This window comes from Salvelinus fontinalis, chromosome 3 (genome assembly GCF_029448725.1).
Source record: "Salvelinus fontinalis isolate EN_2023a chromosome 3, ASM2944872v1, whole genome shotgun sequence".
Taxonomy (NCBI): Eukaryota; Metazoa; Chordata; class Actinopteri; order Salmoniformes; family Salmonidae; genus Salvelinus; species Salvelinus fontinalis.
Genome location: NC_074667.1, coordinates 77,737,243 through 77,761,742, shown reverse-complemented (window position 1 = coordinate 77,761,742; position 24,500 = coordinate 77,737,243). Strand labels below are relative to the sequence as shown.

Here is a 24,500-nt window from a genome sequence, read left to right as displayed (position 1 = left end):
TCAACATATTTTGATTTAAACAGTACGGTACAACAGACCGGTACAAATCTCCTTCTGGACAGGACAGAGAGGCAACTGGGGACATGACAGGACAGAGATGTGACTGGGGACATGTACGTACGAAGTTACTTTATGTTTCAGGTTAGTATTTTTGATGAGAGATGATATTCAATCTGTTCAGATTTACGTCAAGGCTGTGTTCCCTCTCAGAGGTTTGTGTGTGTCATCTCTACCAGGACTGGTGCTTCTCTGACTCCCCAGACTCTGGACTGTCAACCTGGGTTCATTTCAACTGGAAACTTACAGACAAAGCAGACACTCATTCTGGACAGGACAGAGGGACGGCTGGGGACATGACAGGACAGAGGGACGGCTGGGGACATGACAGAACAGAGGGACGGCTGGGGACATGACAGGACAGAGGGACGGACGACTGGGGACATGACAGGACAGAGGGACGGCTGGGGACATGACAGGACAGAGGGACGGATGGCTGCGGACATGACAGGACAGAGGGACGGCTGGGGACATGACAGGACAGAGGGACGGCTGGGGACATGACAGGACAGAGGGACGGCTGGGGACATGACAGGACAGAGGGACGGCTGGGGACATGACAGGACAGAGGGACGGCTGGGGACATGACAGGACAGAGGGACGGCTGGGGACATGACAGGACAGAGGGACGGACGGCTGCGGACATGACAGGACAGAGGGACGGCTGGGGACATGACAGGACAGAGGGACGGCTGGGGACATGACAGGACAGAGGGACGGCTGGGGACATGACAGGACAGAGGGAAGGCTGGGGACAGGACAGGACAGGACAGAGGAACGTCTGGGGACATGACAGGACAGAGGGACGGCTGGGGACATGACAGGAAAGAGGGACGGATGGCTGCGGACATGACAGGACAGAGGGACGGACGGCTGGGGACATGACAGGACAGAGGGGCGGCTGGGTACATGACAGGACAGAGGGACGGCTGGGGACATGACAGGACAGAGGGATGGCTGGGGACATGACAGGACAGAGGGACAGCTGGGGACATGACAGGACAGAGGGACGGACGGCTGGGTACATGACAGGACAGAGGGACGGACGGCTGGGTACATGACAGGACAGAGGGACGGCTGGGGACATGACAGGACAGAGGGAACGCTAGGGACATGACAGGACAGAGGGACGGCTGGGGACATGACAGGACAGAGGGAAGGCAAGGGACATGACAGGACAGAGTGACGGCTGGGGACATGACAGGACAGAGGGACGGCTGGGGACATGACAGGACAGAGGGACGGACGGCTGAGGACATGACAGGACAGAGGGAAGGCTGGGGACATGACAGGACAGAGGGACGGCTGGGGACATGACAGGACAGAGGGACGGACGGCTGAGGACATGACAGGACAGAGGAAAGGCTGGGGACATGACAGGACAGAGGAACGGCTGGGGACATGACAGGACAGAGGGACGGCTGGGGACATGACAGGACAGAGTGACGGATGGCTGCGGACATGACAGGACAGAGGGACGGCTGGGGACATGACAGGAAAGAGGGACGGATGGCTGCGGACATGACAGGACAGAGGGACGGAGGGCTGGGTACATGACAGGACAGAGGGACGGACGGCTGGGTACATGACAGGACAGAGGGACGGCTGGGGACATGATAGGACAGAGGGATGGCTGGGGACATGACAGGACAGAGGGACGGACGGCTGAGGACATGACAGGACAGAGGGAAGGCTGAGGACATGACAGGACAGAGGGACGGCTGGAGACATGACAGGACAGAGGGACGGACGGCTGGGTACATGACAGGACAGAGGGACGGCTGGGGACATGACAGGACAGATGGACGGCTGGGTACATGACAGGACAGAGGGACAGACGGCTGAGGACATGACAGGACAGAGGGAAGGCTGGAGACATGACAGGACAGAGGGACGGATGGCTGCGGACATGACAGGACAGAGGGGCGGCTGGGTACATGACAGGACAGAGGGACGGACAGCTGAGGACATGACAGGACAGAGGGAAGGCTGGGGACATGACAGGACAGAGGGACAGACGGCTGAGGACATGACTGGACAGAGGGACGGCTGGGGACATGACAGGACAGAGGGACGGCTGGGGACATGACAGGACAGAGGGACGGACGGCTGGGTACATGACAGGACAGAGGGAAGGCTGGGGACATGACAGGACAGAGGGACAGACGGCTGAGGACATGACAGGACAGAGGGAAGGCTGGGGACATGACAGGACAGAGGGACAGACGGCTGAGGACTTGACTGGACAGAGGGACGGACGGCTGGGGACATGACAGGACAGAGGGACGGCTGGGGACATGACAGGACAGAGGGACAGACGGCTGAGGACATGACTGGACAGAGGGACGAACGGCTGGGGACATGACAGGACAGAGGGAAGGCTGGGGACATGACAGGACAGAGGGACAGACGGCTGAGGACATGACAGGACAGAGGGACGGCTGGGGACATGACAGGACAGAGGGACGGACGGCTGGGGACATGACAGGACAGAGGGAAGGCTAGGGACATGACAGGACAGAGGGACGGCTGGGGACATGACAGGACAGAAGGACGGCTGGGGACATGACAGGACAGAGGGACGGCTGGGGACATGACAGGACAGTGCGGAGCTCCGTTCCATGCTGAATGGAGACAGACAGCCCATCTCAGTGAGGAGCACCGTTCCATACTGAATGGAGACAGACAGCCCAGTGTGGACCACCGTTCCATACTGAATGGAGACAGACAGCCCATCTCAGTGAGGAGCACCGTTCCATACTGAATGGAGACAGACAGCCCATCTCATTGAGGAGCACTGTTACATACTGAATGGAGACAGACAGCCCATCTCAGTGAGGAGCACCGTTCCATACTGAATGGAGACAGACAGCCCAGTGTGGAGCACCGTTCCATACTGAATGGAGACAGACAGCCCATCTCAGTGAGGAGCTCCGTTACATACTGAATGGAGACAGACAGCCCATCTCAGTGTGGAGCACCGTTCCATACTGAATGGAGACAGACAGCCCATCTCAGTGAGGAGCTCCGTTACATACTGAATGGAGACAGACAGCCCAGTGTGGAGCACCGTTCCATACTGAATGGAGACAGACAGCCCATCTCAGTGAGGAGCTCCGTTACATACTGAATGGAGACAGACAGCCCATCTCAGTGAGGAGCTCCGTTACATACTGAATGGAGACTAATTTATTCATCTCCATCTGGCTTTCGAGGGTCACCTTGTTTTTTTAATTGTAAAGATTGCAGCTGCGGCGTTTTAAAACAGCTTGTCACTCGAATATCGTTGCTTTAAAATCTTTGCACGAGCGAGCAGTCTCTCGCACTCTCCCTCTCTCCATAAACTCCATTCAAATTGCATCCGACGTCGGTGTAGTTATACTTTCTAACGGACACCATTTGTTGGAGATGAAGTGTTGGAGAGAGAGTTCTCTCGTCAGGGTCAACTTGTATCTATGTAGTGTTGGAGGGAGAGTTCTCTCGTCAGGGTCAACTTGTATCTATGTAGTGTTGGAGGAGAGTTCTCTCGTCAGGGTCAACTTGTATCTATGTAGTGTTGGAGGGAGAGTTCTCTCGTCAGGGTCAACTTGTATCTATGTAGTGTTGGAGGAGAGTTCTCTCGTCAGGGTCAACTTGTATCTATGAAGTGTTGGAGGGAGAATTCTCTCGTCAGGGTCAACTTGTATCTATGTAGTGTTGGAGGAGAGTTCTCACGTCAGGGTCAACTTGTATCTATGAAGTGTTGGAGGGAGAGTTCTCACGTCAGGGTCAACTTGTATCTATGAAGTGTTGGAGGGAGAGTTCTCACGTCAGGGTCAACTTGTATCTATGTAGTGTTGGAGGAGAGTTCTCACGTCAGGGTCAACTTGTATCTATGTAGTGTTGGAGGAGAGTTCTCACGTCAGGGTCAACTTGTATCTATGTAGTGTTGGAGGAGAGTTCTCACGTCAGGGTCAACTTGTATCTATGTAGTGTTGGAGGGAGAGTTCTCTCGTCAGGGTCAACTTGTATCTAAGAAGTGTTGGAGGGAGATTTCTCTCGTCAGGGTCAACTTGTATCTATGAAGAGGTGGCGAGAGAGTTCTCTCGTCAGGGTCAACTTGTATCTATGTAGTGTTGGAGGGAGAGTTCTCTCGTCAGGGTCAACTTGTATCTAAGAAGTGTTGGAGGAGAGTTCTCTCGTCAGGGTCAACTTGTATCTATGTAGTGTTGGAGGGAGAGTTCTCTCGTCAGGGTCAACTTGTATCTATGTAGTGTTGGAGGGAGAGTTCTCTCGTCAGGGTCAACTTGTATCTATGTAGTGTTGGAGGGAGAGTTCTCTCGTCAGGGTCAACTTGTATCTATGTAGTGTTGGAGGGAGAGTTCTCTCGTCAGGGTCAACTTGTATCTATGTAGTGTTGGAGGGAGAGTTCTCTCGTCAGGGTCAACTTGTATCTATGAAGTGTTGGAGGGAGAGTTCTCTCGTCAGGGTCAACTTGTATCTATGTAGTGTTGGAGGGAGAGTTCTCACGTCAGGGTCAACTTGTATCTAAGAAGTGTTGGAGGGAGAGTTCTCTCGTCAGGGTCAACTTGTATCTATGAAGTGTTGGAGAGAGAGTTCTCACGTCAGGGTCAACTTGTATCTATGTAGTGTTGGAGGAGAGTTCTCTCGTCAGGGTCAACTTGTATCTATGAAAGTGGTTCTGATGTCATAAAGAAAGTGGTTCTGGTGTCATAAGGTGAATGCACCAATTTGTAAGTCGCTCTGGTTAGGAGCGTCTGCTAAATGACTTAAATGTAAATGTAAATGTGTCATAAAGAAAGTGGTTCTGATGTCATAAAGAAAGTGGTTCTGGTGTCATAAAGAAAGTGGTTCTGATGTCATAAAGAAAGTGGTTCTGATGTCATAAAGAAAGTGGTCAGGAGATAAGTGGGGTATATTTTAAAGGACATGAAAGAGTTCAGTCTCAGCCTTAACTCTGTAAAGATATGTGTTTTCTGAGACCAGTCTCAGCCTTAACTCTGTAAATATATGTGTTTTCTGAGCTTAGTCTCAGCCTTAACTCTGTAAAGAGATGTGTTTTCTGAGATCAGTCTCAGCCTTAACTCTGTAAAGAGATGTGTTTTCTGAGATCAGTCTCAGCCTTAACTCTGTAAAGAGATGTGTTTTCTGAGATCAGTCTCAGCCTTAACTCTGTAAAGAGATGTGTTTTCTGTCTCTTCCTCTGTATTTCTTTTCCCAGACATGAGCAGTTTTAACATGTCTTCTTTAAACGTAAACGGGGTGAGACACGGACAAGAAACACATAGTAGGGGGGCAGTGGTGTCTAGTCATAAAAACTCAAAAAGTAGGGGTGTGGCCATCCTGTTCTCCAAAGTTGTGTTGCCTTTGTCTTATGAGGTTGAAGAGGTAGTTGAGGGGAGGTTATTAGAAGTTAGAGCGAGATGTGAAAACATCACTATGTGTTTAATACATGTATATGCCCCAGTAGTGGCAGTGTAGAGGGTATGTTTTTTAGAGAGATTATCTAATACCATTGAGAAATGTAATACTGAGGATGATTTATTACTTGCTGGGGATTTTAACTGCACAGTCAGTGATGTAGATAGAAATCACAAAGAACCTCAACCACTTTTTTAAAAACGCCTTATTGTAACACATGAACTATGTGATATTTGGCAGAGCCAACATGGAGGCACGAGACAGAACACATGGTCTAATGTGAGAGAGAACACCATCTCTCTGACCAGGTTAGACAGGTTTTATTGTTTTGAGCATCAATCTCAGGTCTGTAAATCCAGTGTGATAAAACCTTTATTTAACTAGGCAAGTCAGTTAAGAACAAATTCTTATTTTCAGTGACGGCCTAGGAACAGTGGGTTAGCTGCCTTGTTCAGGGGCAGAATGGCAGATTTGTACCTTGTCAGCTCGGGGATTTGATCCTGCAACCTCGGTTACTAGTCCAACGTTCTAACCACTAGGCTACGCTGCTCAGAGGTGGTGTACATTGACGCTGTAAAACCCACAAGTGCATACTGGCATTTTATTATAACTTTATTGAGTGACGCTCACTTTAGGAAATGTTTTAGTTTTTTCGAGGAGAGGTGGAGGTCTGAAGAGGACAGTATTGTATCTCTTCAACCGTGGTGGGATAAAGGGAACATCCAGATTCAACAATTCTGTAATCAATACACCATGAATGTCACCAGAGACATCAGCAGATCAATGAACACCCTGGAGTCTGAAATAGTGGAACTCCTGACGTTAGTTGAGACCACAGGAGATCGAGGCCATATTCAGGCACTCAAGAGGAAAAAAGCCTCATTGGCAGACCTGCTGGGTAGCAGAAAACAGAGGACATTGGTGAGAAGTAAGTTTCAGGGAATCTCTGAAATGGATGTCTCATCTAATTTTTTCTTTTGTTTAGAGAAAAAGAATGGACAAATAATAATTATTCATTGAGTCAAATCAGCTGTTGGACAGGAGCTCACTAGCCCAAGTGGAATTAGGAAGAGGACAGTAGAGTTCGATGCTGAGCTCTACAAGTGGAATTAGAATGAGGACAGTAGAGTTCTATGCTGAGCTCTACCAGTGGAATTAGGAAGAGGACAGTAGAGTTCGATGCTGAGCTCTACCAGTGGAATTAGAATGAGGACAGTAGAGTTCTATGCTGAGCTCTACAAGTGGAATTAGAATGAGGACAGTATAGTTCTATGCTGAGCTCTACAAGTGGAATTAGAATGAGGACAGTAGAGTTCTATGCTGAGCTCTACAAGTGGAATTAGGAAGAGGACAGTAGAGTTCTATGCTGAGCTCTACAAGTGGAATTAGAAAGAGGACAGTAGAGTTCTATGCTGAGCTCTACAAGTGGAATTAGAAAGAGGACAGTAGAGTTCGATGCTGAGCTCTACCAGTGGAATTAGAATGAGGACAGTAGAGTTCTATGCTGAGCTCTACAAGTGGAATTAGGAAGAGGACAGTAGAGTTCTATGCTGAGCTCTACAAGTGGAATTAGAAAGAGGACAGTAGAGTTCTATGCTGAGCTCTACAAGTGGAATTAGGAAGAGGACAGTAGAGTTCTATGCTGAGCTCTACAAGTGGAATTAGAATGAAGACAGTAGAGTTCTATACTGAGCTCTACAAGTGGAATTAGGAAGAGGACAGTAGAGTTCTATGCTGAGCTCTACCAGTGGAATTAGGAAGAGGACAGTAGAGTTCTATGCTGAGCTCTACCAGTGGAATTAGGAAGAGGACAGTAGAGTTCTATGCTGAGCTCTACAAGTGGAATTAGGAAGAGGACAGTAGAGTTCTATGCTGAGCTCTACTAGTGGAATTAGAATGAGGACAGTAGAGTTCTATGCTGAGCTCTACCAGTGGAATTAGGAAGAGGACAGTAGAGTTCTATGCTGAGCTCTACAAGTGGAATTAGAAAGAGGACAGTAGAGTTCTATGCTGAGCTCTACTAGTGGAATTAGGAAGAGGACAGTATAGTTCTATGCTGAGCTCTACAAGTGGAATTAGAAAGAGGACAGTAGAGTTCTATGCTGAGCTCTACCAGTGGAATTAGAATGAGGACAGTAGAGTTCTATGCTGAGCTCTACCAGTGGAATTAGGAAGAGGACAGTAGAGTTCTATGCTGAGCTCTACCAGTGGAATTAGGAAGAGGACAGTAGAGTTCTATGCTGAGCTCTACAAGTGGAATTAGGAAGAGGACAGTAGAGTTCTATGCTGAGCTCTACAAGTGGAATTAGAATGAGGACAGTAGAGTTCTATGCTGAGCTCTACCAGTGGAATTAGGAAGAGGACAGTAGAGTTCTATGCTGAGCTCTACAAGTGGAATTAGGAAGAGGACAGTAGAGTTCTATGCTGAGCTCTACCAGTGGAATTAGGAAGAGGACAGTAGAGTTCTATGCTGAGCTCTACAAGTGGAATTAGAATGAGGACAGTAGAATTCTATGCTGAGCTCTACTAGTGGAATTAGGAAGAGGACAGTAGAGTTCTATGCTGAGCTCTACAAGTGGAATTAGAATGAGGACAGTAGAATTCTATGCTGAGCTCTACTAGTGGAATTAGGAAGAGGACAGTAGAGTTCTATGCTGAGCTCTACAAGTGGAATTAGAAAGAGGACAGTAGAGTTCTATGCTGAGCTCTACAAGTGGAATTAGAAAGAGGACAGTAGAGTTCTATGCTGAGCTCTACAAGTGGAATTAGGAAGAGGACAGTAGAGTTCTATGCTGAGCTCTACCAGTGGAATTAGGAAGAGGACAGTAGAGTTCTATGCTGAGCTCTACCAGTGGAATTAGGAAGAGGACAGTAGAGTTCTATGCTGAGCTCTACAAGTGGAATTAGAATGAGGACAGTAGAATTCTATGCTGAGCTCTACTAGTGGAATTAGGAAGAGGACAGTAGAGTTCTATGCTGAGCTCTACAAGTGGAATTAGAAAGAGGACAGTAGAGTTCTATGCTGAGCTCTACTAGTGGAATTAGAATGAGGACAGTAGAGTTCTATGCTGAGCTCTACTAGTGGAATTAGGAAGAGGACAGTAGAGTTCTATGCTGAGCTCTACCAGTGGAATTAGGAAGAGGACAGTAGAGTTCTATGCTGAGCTCTACAAGTGGAATTAGGAAGAGGACAGTAGAGTTCTATGCTGAGCTCTACTAGTGGAATTAGAATGAGGACAGTAGAGTTCTATGCTGAGCTCTACCAGTGGAATTAGAATGAGGACAGTAGAGTTCTATGCTGAGCTCTACCAGTGGAATTAGAATGAGGACAGTAGAGTTCTATGCTGAGCTCTACCAGTGGAATTAGAATGAGGACAGTAGAGTTCTATGCTGAGCTCTACCAGTGGAATTAGAATGAGGACAGTAGAGTTCTATGCTGAGCTCTACCAGTGGAATTAGGAAAAGGACAGTAGAGTTCTATGCTGAGCTCTACAAGTGTGAGTACAAAGGGGATAAAACAGTGACACAGCAGTTCCTTGGTGGGCTCCCACAGGTGACTGCAGAAGCTCAGGTTGAACTAGAGCAACCATTGTCTTTGCAGGAGCTATACACTGCATTAACAAAGGCATGGAAAATGGAAGGGCACCGGGCATTGATAGGCTTCCCGTTGACTTGTTTAAGTCTATTTGGGCTATGTTGGGAGAGGATTGGCTAGCAGTAGTTAACGATAGTTTGACCAGAGTACTACCGTTAAGCTGCAGAAGGGTTGTCCTCACCCGACTGCCCAAAAAGGGTGACCCTATGGAGGTGAAGAACTGGACGCCGGTGGCCTTAATATGCACTGATTATAAGATCCTGTCCAAGGCGTTGTCCAACAGGCTGAGAGAGGTGATGGGGCAAATCATACGGACCAGTCCTACTGTGTTCCTGGCAGGCAGATAGGGGATAACATTTCACATCATACATACCAGTCCTACTGTGTTCCCTGCAGGCAGATAAGGGATAACATTTCCCTGATTCTGGATGTTCTGGACGTCTCTTGGGCTGTTGGGTTGGATGCTGGTCTCATTTCAATTGATCAGGAAAAGGCATTTGACCGAGTTGAACATCAATACCTCTGGGGCCACTTTGTAGGCTTTTGGTTTCAGCTCTGGTTTTACTGCCATGATCAGGGTGATATATGGTGACATTGAAAGTGTATTGAAAGTTAACGGTGGCTTGAGTGCTCCTTGTAAAGTGTGTAGAGGAACTAGACAGGGGTGTTTATTGTCAGGAATGTTATATGTCATCACTATAGTGCCACTACTAAATAGCATTAGAAGTCTCATTGAAGGGGTGAACCTTTCAGAGGATGTTCCTCCTATTCTTCTCTCAGCATATGCTGATGATCTGGTCTGGAGGGATCATGGCTTTGCCCAGGGGGGTTGGAATGGTGGAAGGGAGGGTTAAAGTATCTTGGAGTGTATCAAGGGGATGAGGGGACAATGGAAAAAAATTGGAATGGGGTGGTTGAAATGGTGGAAGGGATGATGAGGAGATAGATGGTGGTTGCTATCTAGAATGTCATATAGGGGGCCACTATTATTGTTAATAATGTGGTTTCCTCTGCACTGTGGCATCGGTTGTCATGTTTAGAGCCACCGTCTGGCCTTCTGGCCAAGATGCAGGCAATTATTGTAGATTTTTTTGGGTGGATTGTCACGCCCTGACCTTAGAGAGCCTTTTTATTTCTCTATTTGGTTAGGTCAGGGTGTGATTCTAGTTTGTCTATTTCTTTGTTGGCCGGGTATGGTTCCCAATCAGAGGCAGCTGTCTATCGTTGTCTCTGGTTGGGTATCATACTTAGGCAGCCCTTTTTCCCACCTTCAGTTGTGGGATCTTGTTTGTGTGTAGTTGCTTTCTGCACTGCATATAGCTTTACGTTCGTTTTTGTATTTTGTTGTTTTTTCGGTGTCATTTTGAATAAAGAAAAAATATTACGCCTACCACGCTGCACCTTGGTCTCATTCTAACGACGGACGTAACATGGATAAATATCATTGGGTTCCACAAAGTGTTTTGTATTCGTCAGAAGAGGAGGGGGGACAAGGTCTTGTACATCTGCTAGTAGGGCTGCTGCTTTCCGGTTCCAGTTTATTCAAAGGTTGCTTTTTGGACCGAAAAATGTGGCGTGGAGAGGGGTAGCAGGCCTGCTATTACAGAAGGTTAGGGGATTAGATTTAAAGAAGGCTTTATTTTTGGCTGATAGTAGCCAGCTTTCTAGGGATGGAGTACCTCCGTTTTACAGAGGCCTTCTTAGGGTTTGGAGTATAATGAAGGTGTCCAGACACACTAAGGCTGAGTCAGTGCATTGGCTGCTGGAGGAACCTCTGGTGTTTGGAGTATAATGAAGGTGTCCAGATGCACTAAGGCTGAGTCAGTGCATTGGCTGCTGGAGGAACCTCTGGTGTTTGGGGCAAGACTGGATTCAAAATCATCACCCTAAGGAGGTTAATGGACATGTCTGGGCCCACAGTAATGGATGGAGGACGGGTGGCTGAACATTTGGGGGTTGAGGTCAGAAAGGATTGTTGGACAACTGCTGGGAAGTTGCAGGAAGGCTCTGTCAGCAGAAGAGAGGATTCTGCTCAAGAGTTACTACAGAAAGACAAGATGAAGACGCCCCATTTCCCAGACTAAGGATTCCACCCAATATCCCAGAGTCAGACAGACTAAGGATTCCACCCAATATCCCAGAGTCAGACAGACTAAGGATTCCACCCAATATCCCAGAGTCAAACAGAGAGGCTTTAGTCGTGGATCCGAGAGGGTTTGGATGAGGTGGGTTTGGATGAGGTGGGTTTGGATGAGGTGCGTTTGGATGAGGTGGGTTTGGATGAGGTGAATGGGATGGAGTTATATAGGGAGTATGTCGAGGTTTTAAATAAAAATGAATTGAAAAGACACTCCTTGGAGGGTAAAACCGGGCCTTGATGACAAGGTAAAGCCAGCATGGAGAGCAGTGTACAAGCCACCGTTACTAAAGGGGACTGGTGATATGTAATGGGGGGTGATACATGGCATCATTGCAGTTAATGCGTTAGTTTCTGTCATTAACTCAGATGTTGGAGATGGACGTCCTTTATGTGATATCAGAGAAACAATGTTTCACTGTTTTATGGAGTGTGAGAGGAGAAAACATCTTTGTGAAATACTAGGTTTCATAAAATCTCTGTACTGGGCTGGGTCCCCAGGGCCCATTACAGCATGTCTCCCTCACAGACCTCCATTTACATTCAGCGTCTGTGTCTGTGTCTGTGTCTCTCTCTTCTCTCTGTATCTCTCTCCTCTCTCTCTCTCTGTATCTCTCTGTATCTCTCTGTATCTGTATCTCTCTCTCTGTATCTCTCTCTCTCTGTATCGCTCTCTCTCTATCTCTCTCTCCTCCTGTCTCTCTGTATCTCTCTCTCCTCCTGTATCTCTGTATCTCTCTCTCCTCCTGTATCTCTCCCTCTCTCCTCCTGTCTCTCCCTCTCTCCTCCTGTCTCTCCCTCTCTCTCTCTGTATCTCCCTCTCTCTCTGTGTCTCTCCCTCTCTCTCTGTGTCTCTCCCTCTCTCCTCCTGTCTCTCCATCTCTCCTCCTGTCTCTCCCTCTCTCCTCCTGTCTCTCCCTCTCTCCTCCTGTCTCTCCCTCTCTCCTCTTGTCTCTCCCTCTCTCCTCCTGTCTCTCCCTCTCTCCTCCTGTCTCTCCTCCTGTCTCTCTCTCTCCTCCTGTCTCTCTCTCTCCTCCTGTCTCTCTCTCTCTCCTCCTGTCTCTCTATCTCTCTCTTCCTGTCTCTCTCTCTCTCTTCCTGTCTCTCTCCTCCCCCCTCTCTCTCTCTCACACACACATTCAATCAATGCCTTTGGCTACTATGATAGGCTCAGACTCCCTACAGTGATCTATAACTTCACATATCATGATGTGGGTATCATTTTACTGTTGTACACACACAGAAGACTCTTCAACATTACACATTACTTACCATCCAGAAGGTCCCGTATTTTGTCCATGTAAATTTCAAAATAGGACACCTGGTGAAGAGAGGAGAGAGCATATTGAGAGAAACTAATCTTTGAGAGGAAAGTGGACTGATTATACGAATCTGCCAAATATGATGTACTGGCATTAAATGTTAGATGGTCTCCAGTAAACACAGAGATGTGGTTCTGGGTGCAGAGATTATACTAGTCATTAACTATGAGATATTATGTGCAAATGCACAAATAATGACAAGATAGTAACGATGTATTCATATACATTCCATCAGTCCAGAGTCCATGAATACAGACAGCGTTGTCAGTGATGCTAACCTGATGCAGCAGACCGGTTTGTTCCAGATATTTATGTATTTTTTTTTACTAAATACTGATGTTTGTGATGTTTTATTAAATATAATGCATACAGTATACATCCACAGTAACTCCAGTGATTACAGAGGGCTATGCATAGAAATATATTGAAAAGAACAGACGTCAACCATTCAAGTCAATGATGGCATACATAATGGATGGCCTGGCAGCCATTGTGATTGTATCCATGCCAGGAAGTAAAAGCAGGTGCTGTGATTTGTTGAGTCAACTTAACCGACATTACAACAAATACATTCCACTGCATGAGCCAAATCAGTTATGGCGCGTTCACGTCATGTCAGAAACGCCTACATTTCCGACTTGCTAACCGAGGTGGAAGAGTCAGATCCCAAGTTTCCCACTTGGGAGGTACCAGAATCAACCAATAGGAAGCTCTACGCAAATAAATTTGTTTTAACTTGGAGGTCCCAAATTTACGACATGACGTGAACACTAGCATCATTTGAATGAACATTCTACATTACCATGGAAATGATTATCTATATACTATGGCAGGACAATAATAGCCAGACAATAATAGCCAGACTAGCAGACACATCCACTCCATGGATTATAGAGATTTATGGTGCATTCAGACATGTCACAGTAGTTCTCAGTTATGGCTAGTTGGTATCTTAGTCTGGTCCAGTCCCAGATGTGCTTTAGTCAAATCCTCTGCTCCTCTCCCCTGGAGAATGGCAATAACAACCAGAGGAGTTTAGAGAATAGAGCGTATAGATATCTGGGACACCAGGATAGTGGTGCAGAACTAGAGAGTACAGATCTTGATGTGGAACTCAAGGTTTTAATCCAGGGGGTTGTAACCGTTTCTGTTCCCGAGGGACCCATTGAAAACTCTCTGAAGACCCCCGTAGGGTTCTAGCGACAGCTGGTTGAGAATCACAGCTTTAGCCAACTCCCCTGGACTATCGGAGAATGGCAATAACAGCCAGAGGGCTGTAGAGATCTGGGACACCAGTCTACTGGTGTAGAACAACCTGTTGTCAGTGCAGACCAGGGAGTCATGGAGGAACACAGACATCCCACCCGCAGGTATGGTTAAATGGTGCAGAAGTCTGGTCCAGTGTTCTGTATGATTATGAGACCAATAGCAGGAAGAGTTGGCTTAAGGGTATTCAGATCTAGGACACCAAACAAAGGAGAGTGATGATGTCATCCACTAGATAGATGAACTGGATAGAGAGACAGGTGAGGGGGTAGATGAACTAGATAGAGAGACAGGTGAGACAGGTGATGAAAGAGAGACAGGTGAGGGGATAGATGAAAGAGAGACAGGTGAGGGGATAGATGAAAGAGAGACAGGTGAGGGGATAGATGAAAGAGAGGCAGGTGAGGGGATAGATGAAAGAGAGACAGGTGAGGGGATAGATGAAAGAGAGACAGGTGAGGGGATAGATGAAAGAGAGACAGATGAGTTGATAGATGAAAGAGAGACAGGTGAGGGGATAGATGAAAGAGAGACAGGTGAGGGGATAGATGAAAGAGAGACAGGTGAGGGGATAGATGAAAGAGAGACAGGTGAGGGGATAGATGAAAGAGAGACAGGTGAGGGGATAGATGAAAGAGAGACAGGTGAGGGGATAGATGAAAGAGAGACAGGTGAGGGGATAGATGAAAGAGAGACAGGTGAGTTGATAGATGAAAGAGAGACAGGTGAGGGGATAGATGAAAGAGAGACAGGTGAGGGGATAGATGAAAGAGAGACAGGTGAGGGGAGAGATGAAAGAGAGACAGGTGAGGGGATAGATGAAAGAGAGACAGGTGAGGGGATAGATGAAAGAGAGAAAGGTGAGGGGATAGATGAACTAGATAGAGAGACAGGTGAGGGGATAGATGAAAGAGAGACAGGTGAGTTGATTGATGAAAGAGAGACAGGTGAGGGATACATGAAAGAGAGACAGGCGAGGGGATAGATGAAAGAGAGACAGGTGAGGGGATAGATGAAAGAAAGACAGGTGAGGGGATAGATGAAAGAGAGACAGGTGAGGGGATAGATGAAAGAGAGACAGGTGAGGGGATAGATGAAAGAGAGACAGGTGAGGGGATAGATGAAAGAGAGACAGGTGAGTTGATAGATGAAAGAGAGACAGGTGAGGGGATAGATGAAAGAGAGACAGGTGAGGGGATAGATGAACTAGATAGAGAGACAGGTGAGTTGATAGATTAAAGAGAGACAGGTGAGGGGATAGATGAAAGAGAGACAGGTGAGGGGATAGATGAAATAGAGAAAGGTGAGGGGATAGATGAAAGAGAGACAGGTGAGGGGATAGATGAAAGAGAGACAGGTGAGGGGATAGATGAAAGAGAGACAGGTGAGGGGATAGATGAACTAGATAGAGAGACAGGTGAGTTGATAGATGAAAGAGAGACAGGTGAGGGGATAGATGAAAGAGAGACAGGTGAGGGGATAGATGAAAGAGAGACAGGTGAGGGGATAGATGAAAGAGAGACAGGTGAGGGGATAGATGAACTAGATAGAGAGACAGGTGAGGGGATAGATGAAAGAGAGACAGGTGAGGGGATAGATGAAAGAGAGACAGGTGAGGGGATAGATGAAAGAGAGACAGGGAGGGGATAGATGAAAGAGAGACAGGTGAGGGGATAGATGAAATAGAGAAAGGTGAGGGGATAGATGAAAGAGAGACAGGTGAGGGGATAGATGAAAGAGAGACAGGTGAGGGGATAGATGAAAGAGAGACAGGTGAGGGGATAGATGAAAGAGAGACAGGTGAGTTGATAGATGAAAGAGAGACATGTGAGGGGATAGATGAAAGAGAGACAGGTGAGGGGATAGATGAAATAGAGAGAGGTGAGGGGATAGATGAAAGAGAGACAGGTGAGGGGATAGATGAACTAGATAGAGAGACAGGTGAGGGGATAGATGAAAGAGAGACAGGTGAGGGGATAGATGAAAGAGAGACAGGCGAGGGGATAGATGAAAGAGAGACAGGTGAGTTGATAGATGAAAGAGAGACAGGTGAGGGGATAGATGAAAGAGAGACAGGTGAGGGGATAGATGAAAGAGAGACAGGTGAGGGGATAGATGAAAGAGAGACAGGTGAGGGGATAGATGAAAGAGAGACAGGTGAGGGGATAGATGAAAGAGAGACAGGTGAGGGGATAGATGAAAGAGAGACAGGTGAGGGGATAGATGAAAGAGAGACAGGCGAGGGGATAGATGAAAGAGAGAAAGGTGAGGGGATAGATGAAAGAGAGACAGGTGAGGGGATAGATGAAAGAGAGACAGGTGAGGGGATAGATGAAAGAGAGACAGGTGAGGGGATAGATGAAAGAGAGACAGGTGAGGGGATAGATGAAAGAGAGACAGGTGAGGGGATAGATGAAAGAGAGACAGGTGAGTTGATAGATGAAAGAGAGACAGGTGAGGGGATAGATGAAAGAGAGACAGGTGAGGGGATAGATGAAAGAGAGACAGGTGAGTTGATAGATGAAAGAGAGACAGGTAAGGGGATAGATGAAAGAGAGACAGGTGAGGGGATAGATGAAAGAGAGACAGGTGAGGGGATAGATGAAAGAGAGACAGGTGAGGGGATAGATGAAAGAGAGACAGGTGAGGGGATAGATGAAAGAGAGACAGGCGAGGGGATAGATGAAAGAGAGACAGGTGAGGGGATAGATGAAAGAGAGAAAGGTGAGGGGATAGATGAAAGAGAGACAGGTGAGTTGATAGATGAAAGAGAGACAGGTGAGGGGATAGATGAAAGAGAGACAGGTGAGGGGATAGATGAAATAGAGAAAGGTGAGGGGATAGATGAAAGAGAGACAGGTGAGGGGATAGATGAAAGAGAGAAAGGTGAGGGGATAGATGAAAGAGAGACAGGTGAGGGGATAGATGAAAGAGAGACGGGTGAGTTGATAGATGAAAGCGAGACAGGTGAGGGGATAGATGAAAGAGAGACAGGTGAGGGGATAGATGAAATAGAGACAGGTGAGGGGATAGATGAAAGAGAGACAGGTGAGGGGATAGATGAAAGAGAGACAGGTGAGGGGATAGATGAAAGAGAGACAGGTGAGGGGATAGATGAAAGCGGTAGAGTGTAACAGGGCAGGTTTCGACCCGATGCCCTAGAGGGGCAGTGTGTAGTCCAGAGTCAGCAGCACTCCTTCTGGACCACACTTCTGGACTATTAATGCAGACCAGGGCTTGTGGCGGTCACAACCTTTTATCAGCCGGTGATTGTCAAGCAAATAACTGTCGGTCTCACGGTAATTGACCGTTAATTAACATAAACACATTTAGCATTTCCTGGCTTCCACACAAGCCACTGATGCAGACCTTTGGAACATCTACATATTAAAAAGTCTAATAAATCCATGTCATGTGGCCTACACCATCACAATAAATCCATTATTTATTTTAGACAGGTCTAAAGAAACAGGATATGAAGAAAATGTAGTCTATTGTGGCCTGCTGGAGGTCATTTTGCAGGGCTCTGGCAGTGCACCTCCTTGCACAAAGGCGGAGGTAGCGGTCCTGCTGCTGGGTTGTTGCCCTCCTACGGCCTCCTCCACGTCACCTGATGTACTGGCCTGTCTCCTGGTAGCGCCTGCATGCTCTGGACACTACGCTGACAGACACAGCAAACCTTTTTGCCACAGTTCGCATTGATGTGCCATCCTGGATGAGCTGCACTACCTGAGCCACTTGTGTGGGTTGTAGACTCCGTCTCATGCTACCACTAGAGTGAGAGCACCGCCAGCATTCAAAAGTGACCAAAACATCAGCCAGGAAGCATAGGAACTGAGAAGTGGTCTGTGGTCACCACCTGCAGAATCACTCCTGTTTTGGGGGGTGTCTTGCTAATTGCCTATAATTTCCACCTTTTGTCTATTCCATTTGCACAACAGCATGTGAAATTTATTGTCAATCAGTGTTGCTTCCTAAGTGGACAGTTTGATTTCACAGAAGTGTGATTGACTTGGAGTTACATTGTGTTGTTTAAGTGTTCCCTTTATTTTTTTGAGCAGTGTATATTTAACTAAGAGTAAGACTGGCCTGCTAATGCTTTTTTATCGTTTTTATGGTGTTCACTCTAGCTTCCTGCAGTTAGTCTGGGCGTCTGGTTAAGGAAATTGGTTTTGGTAGAGATAGCTTGAGCTGACAATGACTTGGTGATAAAAATCTGAAAGCTGGCATTCTATAGACAAGCTGTTTGTGTGTGTGACCCGAGGTAGAGATGGCCTAGAATAGTTTAGAACAATGTCTCATTGTCTCATATTCCTGGCATCTGGGAAACTAGGCCGGGTTGGAAGTAAAACAATATCCCGTGCAGATAACTAGGAGATGGACCAAGGTGGCTTATGGGAACGGTAGAAATGACTGACTGAGCATTTAGGGCCTATATAAGATCACTGTTTTTTCATTATCAGTTAAGCTCTCAGCAACACAACCTAGAGTGTGCAGTCGACGGTTTCATTATTGCAATAATTAATCAATGTTGATTAAAGATGACTGTTTGAATAATTGTCCAAGTCTCTCTGAGGACTGAAATTTCCACTACAGCGGATTAATGTGCTTAATTTTAAGAAGTTATTTGGCCACTTTAGTTGTGATACAAACCTTATTCAAACATATAGGCCTACAGGCTCGGCTACATGAGGTGTGATACTAACCTTATTAAAACATATAGGCCTACAGGCTAGGCTACATGATGTGTGATCCAAACCTTATTAAAACATATAGGCCTACAGGCTAGCCTACATGAGGTGTGATACTAACCTTATTAAAACATATAGGCCTACAGGCTAGCCTACATGAGGTGTGCGACTATAATTTGAAAAAGTCACAAAAAAAGACGTGGTATTTGACTGCCTTCATGACTCATGACAGCCGGTGTGGGGGTAATACGGTCACCGTAACAGCCCTGGTCATGACTCATGACCACAGGTGAGGGGGTAATACGGTCACCGTAACAGCCCTGGTCTTGACTCATGACAACAGGTGTGGGGGTAATACGGTCACCGTAACAGCCCTGTTCATGACTCATGACCACAGGTGAGGGGGTAATACGGTCACCGTAACAGCCCTGGCGCAGGCAGACGGTGTCATTGTCAATAGAGTGCAGACCTTAATGTGGAACTCCAGGTTTTCATCCATGGCGAATATGTGATTGAAGATGTCCTCTGCAATTCTGGGGATGATCCCCATCCCATGTGGGTCATGAAGCTTGCCCTGAAAGAGGAGAGAAGAGAGGGAGTTAGAGAGTTGGAGAGGGAGAGTTAGGGAGGAGAAGAGTGGGAGTTAGGGAGGAGAAGAGAAGAGAAGAGGGAGAGTTAGGGAGTTGGAGAGGGAGAGTTAGGGAGGAGAAGAGAAGAGGGAGAGTTAGAGAGTTGGAGAAGGAGAGTTAGGGAGGAGAAGAGAAGAGGGAGAGTTAGAGAGTTGGAGAGGGAGAGTTAGGGAGGAGAAGATGGGGAGTTAAGGAGGAGAAGAGAAGAGAAGAGGGAGAGTTAGGGAGTTGGAGAGGGAGAGTTAGGGAGGAGAAGAGAAGAGGGAGAGTTAGAGAGTTGGAGAGGGAGAGTAAGGGAGGAGAAGAGAAGAGGGAGAGTTAGGGAGTTGGAGAGGGAGAGTTAGGGAGGAGAAGAGAAGAGGGAGAGTTAGAGAGTTGGAGAGGGAGAGTTAGGGAGGAGAAGAGAAGAGGGAGAGTTAGGGAGTTGGAGAGGGAGAGTTATGGAGGAGAAGAGAAGAGGGAGAGTTAGAGAGTTGGAGAGTGAGAGTTAGGGAGGAGAAGAGAAGAGGGAGAGTTAGAGAGTTGGAGAGCAGAGGGGGAGAGGGAGGAGGAGAGGGGGAGTTAGGGGGGAGGAGAAGAGAAGAGAAGAGGGGGAGAGAGAGGGGATTATAGAAGAGGGGGAGAGACAGTAGAGAAGAGGGGGAAAGACAGTAGAGAAGAGGGGGAGAGAGAGAGGAGTAGAGAAGAGGGGGATAGCCAGTAGAGAAGAGGGGGAGAGAGAGAGGAGTAGAGAAGAGGGGGAGAGAGGAGTAGAGGGGAAGAGGGAGAAGGGGAGTTAGAGAGGAGGAGAGAAGAGAAGAGGGAGAGTTAGGGAGTTGGAGAGGGAGAGTTAGGGAGGAGAAGAGAAGAGGGAGAGTTAGAGAGTTGGAGAGGGAGAGTTAGGGAGGAGAAGATAAGAGGGAGAGTTAGGGAGTTGGAGAGGGAGAGTTAGGGAGGAGAAGAGAAGAGGGAGAGTTAGAGAGTTGGAGAGGGAGAGTAAGGGAGGAGAAGAGAAGAGGGAGAGTTAGGGAGTTGGAGAGGGAGAGTTAGGGAGGAGAAGAGAAGAGGGAGAGTTAGAGAGTTGGAGAGGGAGAGTTAGGGAGGAGAAGAGGGGGAGTTAAGGAGGAGAAGAGAAGAGAAGAGAAGAGGGAGAGTTAGGGAGTTGGAGAGGGAGAGTTAGGGAGGAGAAGAGAAGAGGGAGAGTTAGAGAGTTGGAGAGGGAGAGTTAGGGAGGAGAAGAGAAGAGGGAGAGTTAGAGAGTTGGAGAGCAGAGGGGGAGAGGGAGGAGGAGAGGGGGAGTTAGGGGGGAGGAGAAGAGAAGAGAAGAAGGGGAGAGAGAGGGGATTATAGAAGAGGGGGAGAGACAGTAGAGAAGAGGGGGAAAGACAGTAGAGAAGAGGGGGAGAGAGAGAGGAGTAGAGAAGAGGGGGAGAGACAGTAGAGAAGAGGGGGAGAGAGAGAGGAGTAGAGAAGAGGGGGAGAGAGGAGTAGAGAAGAGGGGGAGAGAGAGAGGAGTAGAGAAGAGGGGGAGAGAGGAGTAGAGGGGAAGAGGGAGAAGGGGAGTTAGAGAGGAGGAGAGAAGAGGGCGAGAGAGAGAGATTAGAGGAAGAGTGGGAGAAAAATAATGTGAAAAGATGAGGGGGGGAGGCGGAAATGAAGTAGGAACAGGGGACAGGGACTTAACGTGGAAGAGATTCACAAGATATTTACAGGAGAGGAGGCAGGACCGTAAATCATTTAAAACCAGGGGACTTGAACTACTGGAGTGTAAAATGATTTAGGACAGTGTTTCTCAACCTAGGTCATCCTCTGGTAACCCAATACAGCGATGCACCATTTCTGTACTAGCCCAGCACAACCACATCTCATTCAACTCTTCAACTAATCATCAAACCATTGATTAGTTGAATTAGGTGTGCTTTTGCTGGGCTGGAACAAATCATTGTCAACATTAAGGGTACTACACAAGGACTGCAGTTGGTTTCAGTGGTGTAAACTCATTCTCCAGTAGTGGTAGAACACTTTAGAAGGAATGTGGTTCCATTTGGAACACAGACTCTCCTTTTTTTACGGGAAGTAGTCTACAAAGAGGTCTCTCCAAACCCTGCCGTACACTGACCTCCATAGTGTGAGTTTTTCCAGAGGAGGTCTGTCCGTAGGCGAATATGGTGCCATTGTATCCCCCCAGAACATCTAGAGACAGGAGACAGACAGGGGACAGAGAGAGTATGGTAGTTTTACAGTAAGACCATCTGGTTAGGAGACAGGAGACAGACAGGGGACAGAGAAAGGATGGTAGTTTTACAGTAAGACCATCTGGTTAGGAGACAGGAGACAGACAGGGGACAGAGAGAGGATGGTAGTTTTACAGTAAGACCATCTGGTTAGGAGACAGGAGACAGACAGGGGACAGAGAAAGGATGGTAGTTTTACAGTAAGATCATCTGGTTAGGAGACAGGAGACAGACAGAGAGAGGATGGTAGTTTTACAGTAAGACCATCTGGTTAGGAGACAGGAGACAGACAGGGGACAGAGAGAGGATGGTAGTTTTACAGTAAGACCATCTGGTTAGGAGACAGGAGACAGACAGGGGACAGAGAGAGGATGGTAGTTTTACAGTAAGACCATCTGGTTAGGAGACAGGAGACAGACAGAGAGAGGATGGTAGTTTTACAGTAAGACCATCTGGTTAGGAGACAGGAGACAGACAGGGGACAGAGAGAGGATGGTAGTTTTACAGTAAGATCATCTGGTTAGGAGACAGCAGACAGACAGGGTACAGAGAGAGGATGGTCGTTTTACAGTAAGACCATCTGGTTAGGAGACAGGAGACAGACAGGGGACAGAGAAAGGATGGTAGTTTTACAGTAAGACCATCTGGTTAGGAGACAGGAGACAGACAGAGAGAGGATGGTAGTTTTACAGTAAGACCATCTGGTTAGGAGACAGGAGACAGACAGAGAGAGGATGGTAGTTTTACAGTAAGACCATCTGGTTAGGAGACAGGAGACAGACAGGGGACAGAGAGAGGATGGTAGTTTTACAGTAAGACCATCTGGTTAGGAGAAATACGTTAGATCGGGGGGAAAAAAACAGAATGGCCACGTCAATCAGCCCATAGCACTCTCTGGCTGCACCAGTATTTACATGTTGCTACACCCAGAGGGCATGACCCAGATACAGTGTACACACCAGGGTTTCCGTCACGAACATTTGGCGCCGGACAATGTGACCGGAGAGAAGTAAATTGACCTGACATTTGAAAAATGGACCAAACTTCCATTTGCATTGGGTGTATGATAATGCATTAGGGCATCCACCTACGGTGCTCAAAATCACATTTAGATTATTGTAATTCATCTTATTAATAGAATATAAATTAAAGTTGTAATAAAATGAAGTACAAAGATGTTCTTGTACCAATAGGACAGGTTTTATTGAAAAGCAAAACATTGCCCGTCCCTGCTCTAAATCAGAAATGTGGTATCATACATTTTTTTTTAAATAAAAACAAAAAACATTTAACCTAGAAAAACAACTCTTCTACACAGTGATAAAACACAACTTCCAAATATAATGTTGGTATAATATAATTTGCGAATGACCTGTCCTATTGGCTATTTGTATCAACATTTGAATGAATAAATAACAAAACACAATTGTTTTCAAATACAATCAATTAATTTAGCCTAGGCCTAATAAATAACAAAACATGTCTGTCTACGACAACCCACTCCCCATCCCTACTGCGATTGGGCACCACAGCCCACTCCCCATCCCTACTGCGATTGGGCACCACAGCCCACTCCCCATCCCTACTGCGATTGGGCACCACAGCCCACTCCCCATCCCTATTGCGATTGGGCACCACAGCCCACTCCCCATCCCTACTGCGATTTGGCACCACAGCCCACTCCCCATCCCTACTGCGATTGGGCACCACAGCCCACTCCCCATCCCTACTGCGATTGGGCACCACAGCCCACTCCCCATCCCTATTGCGATTGGGCACCACAGCCCACTCCCCATCCCTACTGCGATTTGGCACCACAGCCCACTCCCCATCCCTACTGCGATTGGGCACCACAGCCCACTCCCCATCCCTACTGCGATTGGGCACCACAGCCCACTCCCCATCCCTACTGCGATTGGGCACCACAGCCCACTCCCCATCCCTACTGCGATTGGGCACCACAGCCCACTCCCCATCCCTACTGCGATTGGGCACCACAGCCCACTCCCCATCCCTACTGCGATTGAGCACCACAGCCCACTCCCCATCCCTACTACGATTGGGCACCACAGCCCACTCCCCATCCCTACTGCGATTGGGCACCACAGCCCACTCCCCATCCCTACTGCGATTGGGCACCACAGCCCACTCCCCATCCCTACTGCGATTCGGCACCCCAGCCCACTCCCCATCCCTACTGCGATTCGGCACCCCAGCCCACTCCCCATCCCTACTGCGATTCGGCACCCCAGCCCACTCCCCATCCCTACTGCGATTGGGCACAACAGCAGTTGAAAGAGGCTACTCTAGGCGGCCACAAAATGAAGAAATTATTTAAAAAAAACAGACGTTGGACAATCAAATTCGATATGCAAATAAACGACATTCGCTAAATCTGGTTCATTGAAAGAAAGTGTATTTTAAAATGCTCCTGTGAAACGAGGCCAGCGCCATGCGTTTATGAAAGCACTCGTTTCCAAAGCTCAAATGATCCCAGTCGTTTCTACTGGAGGATGTTAATAAAGTTTTGTTTATTGTAATTTGAACTATCATGGGGGGCGGGGTCGTGACTCATGTCATGTGTGATATAGACGTGGCTTATCGATAACAAGTCTGTTTCCTACTGTAGGTAGTTGGCTGCCTAGTGAATTGCATTGTAACTCTCCGATGTGATGTTTCGTTTGGCTACTGAATTATCTCAACTGAAATGCATCAATTGTGCATGACACACACCATTACTCTACTTTAGTCTATCAATACATTCCAAATCTTTATACTATACATGACACACACCATTACTCTACTCTAGTCTATCAATACATTCCAAATCTTTATACTATGCATGACAAATGGGAGTCATATGTTGATCTCACTGAGAGCAGCAGAAAAACTACTTGGACAGGGTCTGACTAACACAATCATTTGCCTCTAATTTACTTGCGTTTGCAGCGGACCTTGAGGACGTCGAGTCGAAACCGTCCAACGCGTTAGAGCAGCTTGATGCACATCGGCCTCGCGACTTTGTCTTCAAAGAAAGAGCGATCTTAAGCCTGTCTTTACTCTGTTTTGGGGGGGAAAGAATCCCCTCTCGCACGCCGGAGACGGAGATTATCAACACAATCTTCACCAATTGTGCCGCGTCGGGTTACACTTAGCTGAAGTCACATAG

At 47.4% G+C, this 24,500-nt stretch overlaps 1 protein-coding gene across 1 annotated transcript in view; it reads right to left on the bottom strand.

Moving 5' to 3' along the window:
• The window catches only part of LOC129851595 (kinesin heavy chain-like), a 153,956-nt gene that overhangs the window by 54,930 nt on the left and 74,526 nt on the right, over nucleotides 1-24,500 (bottom strand). Inside the window, exons 3-5 of the mRNA XM_055918205.1 lie at nucleotides 21,217-21,290; nucleotides 18,959-19,063; nucleotides 12,483-12,531 (exon numbers count right to left, since the gene is read on the bottom strand). Of these exons, the coding sequence (XP_055774180.1) occupies nucleotides 12,483-12,531; nucleotides 18,959-19,063; nucleotides 21,217-21,290 (228 nt within the window). The remainder of the gene's footprint in view (nucleotides 1-12,482; nucleotides 12,532-18,958; nucleotides 19,064-21,216; nucleotides 21,291-24,500) is intronic.